This window comes from Penaeus japonicus, unplaced genomic scaffold (assembly GCF_977035675.1).
Source record: "Penaeus japonicus unplaced genomic scaffold, GWHDUDI00000001_assembly GWHDUDI00000021, whole genome shotgun sequence".
In the NCBI taxonomy this organism is placed as follows: Eukaryota; Metazoa; Arthropoda; class Malacostraca; order Decapoda; family Penaeidae; genus Penaeus; species Penaeus japonicus.
Genome location: NW_028234423.1, coordinates 33,235,869 through 33,243,368, shown reverse-complemented (window position 1 = coordinate 33,243,368; position 7,500 = coordinate 33,235,869). Strand labels below are relative to the sequence as shown.

The following is a 7,500-nucleotide window of genomic DNA, read 5'->3' as shown; positions in this document are numbered from 1 at the left end:
GGGGGGTTGTGGGGGGGCTTGTGGGAGGGTTGGGGGGGGGAGGAGTATTTCATAAAGCAAATACTTTTTTGTATAGTTTTATTTATTCATGGAGGATGTATCATTGATCTGCCATCGTATATATACATACATATATACACATATATTTCGTTTCAAATCCCGCTCATATATATATATATATATATATGGTTTCAAATGTATTTAGGTGTATACATATATATTTTTTTTAGCATCCCCCTTTAATATAACACTCTTAATTTCCGCGTTTCTCATTATTTTTTCAGTATATATTTAGGGGGAAATTTTGGATTCACAAAATACTCTTTGACACTAATCTGACAATGACGTAACAAGTGAAGGGTGTGTTGTAGCACTGTGTTCCCCCTGGTCATTAGATAAAGTGAGGAAGAGCAGGAGGCTCCGGACCAGACACAGAGATCAGGAAGGTCGAAACTCAGGTTAGTTCCTCAGGGACTTTCGACCGTCTTGGTTAGAAACCGACCTTAGGGTTGAACATCGGCGATATGAGAAATCCGTCATTCTTTAAAAAAAAAAAAAAAATCTTCGTATTTATTATTATTTATTTATTTATTTATATTTAATATCATCTATGATTCACACATCTTCGTTTTTCATTGCGCGTGTATGTAAATCCTCATAGATATACGGGTGTGTCTATCAACTATGAAAGTATTATCAACCCTTTCGTTTAAAAAAAAAAGAAAAAAAAACAATAAAAGACCTTATATTATGACTAAAAGGACTAACGATATTTATTTTTATTTTTTCTTCTTCAAAAGTAACATAACGAAGAAATTCATCTGCATCTTGTCCGGTTACACAGCTACCAGGGTATTTTTTTTTTTTTTTTTTTTTTTTGCTATATCCCTACTGAGAGAGAACACAGAAATATCTACCTCATGGTTATCTCGTATAGAGGCGCTTATTTATGGTATTTTTTATTTTGTTTTTTTTTAAGTTTTTTTTTTTTGTAAATCATTTTTTTTTAGAATATTTTTTTTTATTTGTTTGTTTGTTTGTTTGTTTGTATGTATGTTTGTTTCCTCTTGCGAGCGCTCCAATTTTGAACCGGAGACTCGTCGCAAATCTTTTGCAATTCTGCACTTCACTGAAGAGAATATTCTTTTTTTAATAAAAAAAAAACTCTTTGGCAATTTCACACTGTTGATTGTCATACCTCTATCTCTTCGCTAGTGTAAAAAGAGGGTGAAAGAGACCATCTGAACAGTAAATTAGACCAAAAAATTATGCCGTAGGTAAGCGGCTGGCGAGAGGGCGTGAAAGTCTTCGGCGATTCTTCCAGAGCGACAGGTCAAGGGTCAAAGGTCAAGGGGCAGAGAGGTCGCCTTCGGGAGACACGGAGGGCGAGCCGAAGGAGCTGCTGGACTTCCTCAGACTCCGCGGTTAGATAGCGGACTGCTCTCTCTCTCTCTCGCTCTCTCTCTCTCTCTCTCTCTCTCTCTCTCTCTCTCTCTCTCTCTCTCTCTCTCTCTCTCTCTCTCTCTCTCTCTCTCTCTCTCTCTCTCTCTCTCTCTCTCTCTCTCTCTCTCTCTCTCTCTCTCTCTCTCTCTCTCTCTCTCTCTCTGATCTTTTTCTCGCCCTCCTGCGTGGCGTCGCCGAGCGCGGACGCCACGAGAGGGGAGGAGAGCCGACGGAAGCTGTCAGCTGGAGATCGTCCCGGACTCCCGCAGGAGGTTGAGGAACAGACTAGGACACTTCGCTCTCGTCGGAACAGCTGATCCCGAGAGGTTCTGCCTCGCCCGGCGGCCGTGTCTGCCCCGCGGCCGGCCTTCGACCCTGCCTCTGCGGGGCGCCCTTGCCAGGAGGCCCTGTGGACACCTGAAGGGGACAAAGGTCGAGTTCCCTTCGGCGGCGCTCTCCCCCCAGGTGTCCCCCGCGAGACGAAGGGCGCTTCGCGGGCGCCTCCCGCCGCCTCCTGCCGCCGTGGCTGGCGACGCGCTCCTACAGGGCCGCGCCGGGAGGGCCCGCGGGCGCCTGCAGGAACGGAGATCCCTCGCCAGCTCGAAAAAAACGCCATAAACGAAGATAGTGGAAGACGCCGACTTTACAATCACACAAAATTAACTTATTAACCAAAGTTGTACGTAAATGGAGACATGGTTGTGCCAACTAAAATATAGCACCATTTACACAAATGACAGACTGAGTCACAGTATAAAACTGACATTTACAGCAGCTATAACCAAAAAAATTGTTAATACAAGACACAAGGAAATTGAACACTGACTCTTTATACCAATGATTGGTATGCAAAACGATTCACAAAGAATCCTGAGAACATGAATGCAGCTCTAAATCCTTCAGCGATAAGTTGGCTCATGGCCCCAGCCGGTCGCGCAGGACCCCTTTCTCCTGGGTCCCGACGCGCAAGAGTGGCGTCGGCAAACGCGTCACTGGTATCACTGCCAAAGGAATAGTTGTACCCAGGGGGGGCGGGAGCATTCAAAGTTCACTAAAGAATCCGTGGCCCTCCCTAGCACTGGAGGGGGGGGCACTCCCTCGAGGTCCATCCCCGGGCACGATTGGCCCCCGGGCACTCCCCGTCCCTCCCCGGCCTTTCCGCGGGCGCACTACACAAGCCAGGGGTTGAGCCACTACTCTACACTGAGGCAGCCGACGTCCTGGCAGCTGGAGCCACTACTATGTACACGCGGGCGACACTGGCACTCTAACACCACTACGTATAAATAAGACGTGAAACATTGGCACATTTATACATTTATACAGAGGAGGACGAGATCCGCGGGACCTCGTCACCCCGACTGGGAAGGGCGTCGTCATCACGTGTCCTTCGTCGGCGCCCCCTCTAACAGGTCCTTGTGAAAGGCTTCGTTGAGGGAATGGGCGTTGCGCTTCCGGCGGGCGCTGAAGAGTTTATTGCAGCCTTCCACCGTGCAACGGAACATCTCCGAGGCGTGCACCTCCTCGTAGTGACTCTTGAGGCCGACGCCGTCCTCGAAGACCTTGTGACAGAACCTGCAGGGCATGTTGCCGTCTCGGTCCGGGGACGGGAGGTCGTCCTCCAGGTTGTACACCCAGTCTTGCTCGAGAGCCTCGGAGGTCGTGGTGGTGGTGGTGGTCGCGGCGACGACCTCCGAGGGCGGCGGGGAGGAGGAGGGGGCCTCGGCGGCGGGGGTGGGCCCCGTGACGGTGGGGGCGGTGGTGGTGGGGGTGGTGGACTGAGGTGACGGGGTGCTGGAGCGGTCTTTCCGCTCGGTGCCGGGGAGGTTGTTGTTGGCGGCGAAGTGAGGAAGGAGGTTGGGGAGGAAGAAGTGCGGGGGAGGGTGGGTGGCCGGGGGCAGGCCGCCGCCCCCGCTTACGCCTCCGCCGCCTCCGCCACCGCCGCCGCCGCCGCCGCCGACGCCACCGCCGCCGCTGCCGCCGCGATCGCCGTTGAAGAGTGACTCGGCGAGGGAGGTCGGGATGTGAGCCTTGAGCGCGTCGAGGCCGAGCGGGAGGCCGGCCGGGTCGGAGTAGAGGCGCGCCAGCAGCTCGGGGTTGAGGGCGGGGTTGAAGGGCAGGCCGGGGAAACCCATCCCGGGGAAGCCTGGCCCGTCGGACGAGGTGGAGAGGAGCTTCCTGTGGAGGTTGAGGTTGGAGGAGTGGCGGTCGCGACTCCGCTTCGAGGGGAAGGCGGCGTTGCAGCCCTCCACCGTGCACTTGTGCATGAGCTTGAGGTGCACGTTCTGGTAGTGGGTCTTGACGCCGAAGTGGTTCTGGAAGATCTTGCCGCAGGCGATGCAGCGCCGCGGGTTCTCCTTGTCCATGGGGATGTCGAGGCTGCTGAGGAAGCCGCCGTCGCCGAAGTGGAAGGCGCCGTCAGAGTCCTCCGAGGGCGAGCCGGGGTTGGAGTCCCTGTCGCTGTCACGGTCACTCGGCCTGGGACTCGAAGAGGTGACGCCGTTGCCCGAGGGCGCCATCGGGAGGCCAAGTGACGCCGATGCGTTTGGGGGCATCGTGCCGCTTAGGTGCGCGAAGTGGCCCTTGGACAGGTCCTCCAGGTGCCGCAGCGCGTTCGACGTGTCCACGGACTCGTCGTAGCTACTGGACGACACCTTGCGGTTGCTGCCGTCCGAGTCCTTGTCGTTTTTTGACTTGTCGCCGGAATGTGTGGAAGAAGTCTCCTTCAGCGCCCCGCTCGTGTCGTCGTCGTCGTCGTCGCTCATGGCGTCGAGCTCCTTGTCCTCGTTCTTGTCCTCCTCGGAGTCCTTGGCGTCGATGTCGTCCAGGTCGTCGTCGTTGTCGTCGTCGTCGTCATCGTCGGTGGATATGAGGTCGTCGTCCTCTAATCTGAAGGCGAACTTGGTCGGGTTTTGGCTCTTGCGTTTCCGCTTGTTGTTGGAGGGCGACGCGGACGGGTGCTCCCCCTTCATGCTGTGCGCGTCGACGCTCATGCTGTCGTCGTCCATGTCGCCGTCGAGGCTGTTGTTGGCGTCGAACTCGTCGTCCTTCCTCTTGCCGTCGAGGCTGTTGTCCATCGGGCCGTCCTCGCTGTGTCCGGAGGACGCGTGGAAGCCGTAGTCGCTCCTCCACATGCCGTCCTCGCGGCCGCGCATGCTCAGGTCCAAGGACGACTTGCCCATGGCGTGCTGCATCTCCAGCGTGCGGCGCTGCAGCTCCAGCGCCTGCTTGTGGAGGTCCTCCGTGGCCGCCGCGGAGGGCGGGATGAAGGGCAGGCCGGTGAGCGGGTTGATGCCGCTGAACTGGCCGGGGAAGGAGCTCAGCGGAGGGAAGCCGGCGGGCGGCTGGAACTGCTGCGGCTGGAACCCGTGGGCCATCATGACCGGGTGTCCGCTGGACGTCCGGCCGTCGTGCGGAGAGATCTTGCGGCGGACGTGCGGCGTGTGCAGCTTGGGGTTGGGGTTGGCCGAGTGGCGGTTCCTCGAGCGGCGCGAGCTGAACATCATGTTGCAGCCCTCGACGGTGCACTTGTGCATCTCGCGCAGGTGCACCGCGGAGAAGTGGATCTTGAGGGCCCCCTTGTCGCAGAACGTCTTGAGGCAGACGTTGCACTGCACGCGCTTCTTGCCCGTCACGGGGTTGATGAGCGACGTGCCGAGGTTGATGGGGTTCCACGACCTCTTGCCCGGGGTGCTGGGGCCGCCCCCGGGGGAGTGCGGCCTTGGGGGCATGGGTAACGTGGTCGGTGTGGCGGAGGTAGCGACCGTGGTGGAGGTGGTGGAGAGGTTGAGGGCGGTGGTGGAGGCGGCGATGGCGATGTCGTCGTCCTCGCTCGTGTAGTCCGTCGGAGGGTCGCTGTTGACGGACACGGGCGTGGGCGGGGGCTGCTGGATGGCGCTGGCGGCGAGGGGCGTCACGCTCCCGCTGCTCACGCTCACCTGCGCCCCGCCGCCGCAGCCGCCGCTGCCGCCGCCGCCGCTGCTGGCCGGGCTGGTGACGCCGCCGCCGCGCCCGCCGTGCGTGAAGGAGGGCTCTGGGCGCGAGGCCGGACTCGGGCTCTGCGGCTCCTTGCGGAAGTCGAAGGGCTGCATGCTCTGCAGGCGGTTGAGGGGGGAGCCGTCCATGGGACTAGTGGGGGAGCCGAAGCTGTTGGGGAGAGACCCGTTGGGGGAGATGTTGGGCAGCGACACGGGCGGCACCGGGAGGCGCAGCATGGACAGCGCCGACGACGCCAGCTGCGGGTTGGCCAGCAGCGAGGTGGCCAGCGAGGGGTTGGCGGCCGCCAGCAGGTTGGATGCCAGCGACGCGGCCGACAGCGGCGGCGGCGCGGGGGGGAGGCCGGCAGGGCCCGTCGGGGGAGGGGGGCGCAGGAGGGAGCTCGGGTCCCCGCGCATGAAAGGGTTGAAGAGCATGTTGGTGCGCTCCAGGAACTTCTTCAGGTCGGAGTCGATGCCCTTGCCCATGTCTGGCTGCGGCTGCGGCTGCGGCTGGTGGTGGTGGTGCTGCGCCGGGTGGAGGTGCGGCTGCTGGTGCTGCGAGCGCGGGGGCTCCTCCCGGCGGCTCTCCTCCCGACGGATGTCCTCCCGGAAGTCCCTCAGGAGGTCCCGCTCGCGCATGTCCCTCGCGTCCCGGTGGCCGTCGCGCTGGAGGGCGTCGCGGTGGATGTCTCGGTGGGACTCGCGGAAAGCGTCCCTGTGGGAGTCTCTGAGGGCGTGCGAGTCCCGCAGGACGTCCCTGTGTGAGTCTCGCAAGGAGTCCCTGTGGGAGTCCCTCAGCGAGTCCCTGTGGGAGTCCCGGAGTGTGTCTCTGTGCGAGTCCCTGATGGAGGGCGGGTGGTCAGGGCGCGGCGACGCCCCCTCGTGGTGCAGGAGCTGCTGGGCGATGGCGCGCGTCTCGCCGAAGCGGAGGAACTGACGCAGCACCAGAGTCTCCTCGTCGGTGCTCATCATGTGCCAGCTGTGCAGCACGTTCCCCTGGCGGTCCTGCGGCGGGAGAGACGGAGAACCACGTTAGACATCGGTGTTTTTTTCTCTCTCAGGAACGAACAAACACAAGAAACACAAAAATAGAAGCAAAAACAGTGGTGAAATGATCGCGGAATTCCTTGCGCGAGATATTATATCGTTACATCATCCTCCTAATTAGTACAAATGATGGAGTGAGACAATGAAAACACCGACGAAGCATCATTGATGACAGCAGGGAAAAATATACAAAGAGACGAGATGATAAAGACAGAGATGGAGGAGCAAAGAGGGGAGGGGAAGGGGAAGGGAAGGAGAGAGAGGGAGGAGGATGGGAAAGAAGGGAGAGGGGGGGAAGGGAGGAAGAGAAGTAGGGAGAGGGAGGTAGGAAGAGAAGAAGGGGAAGGAAGGGGGAAGGCAAAGGCAAAAAAAAAAAAAAAAGAGGAGAAGGGAGAAGACAGAAGGAAAAGAGAAGCACAGGAAAATAGAAAGATAAGAGGAGAGAAGAGAAGGTATGAGGGAGAGAGTGGTTGGTGGGGAGAAGAAGGGAGGGGAGGAAGGGAGGGGGAGAGGAGAAACTTGAATGAATGCCACCCCGGATGATATCTTACACAGGTACACATTAAAACGCTTTCCCTGACAAGACCACTCAAGGTTGAGCTTATGTGTTCTCAGAATAGCAGTGAGCGAGTAAGCGCTATCTTCCTCTAGAGTGAGGGTTGCCCTTCACACTTAATGAGGGAGATGGTTTACTTCTGTGAGGAAAGGTGGGGGGGTGCAGGGAGGGAGGGAGGGAGGGAGGGAGGGAAGGAGGAAGGGAGGGAGAGAGAGAGGAGAGAGAAAAAGAGAGAGAGAGAGAGAGAGAGAGAAAGAGAGAGAGAGAGAGAAAGAGAGAGAGGGATGTAGAAGAAAGAGGAGAATGGAGAGAGGGGAAGGGAAAAAGGAAGATAAGGGAAGTGAAAAAGAAAGAGAAGGGACTGAAGGAAATTAAGTGGATTTGGGGAACTAGGTGAGTGATGATAATGATAACAATTAAATAATAATAATAATAATAATAATAATGATAATGATAATAATAATAATAATAATAATA

General features: G+C 56.9%; 1 protein-coding gene across 1 annotated transcript in view; it reads right to left on the bottom strand.

Annotated features, from left to right (window-relative positions):
* Positions 1-220: 220 nt before the first annotated feature.
* LOC122246760 (zinc finger protein basonuclin-2) overlaps positions 221-7,500 on the bottom strand; it is a 146,037-nt gene continuing 138,757 nt past the window's right edge. Inside the window, exon 3 of the mRNA XM_043005514.2 lies at positions 221-6,425. Coding sequence (XP_042861448.2) covers positions 2,823-6,425 — 3,603 coding nt within the window. The 3' untranslated portion in view covers positions 221-2,822. The remainder of the gene's footprint in view (positions 6,426-7,500) is intronic.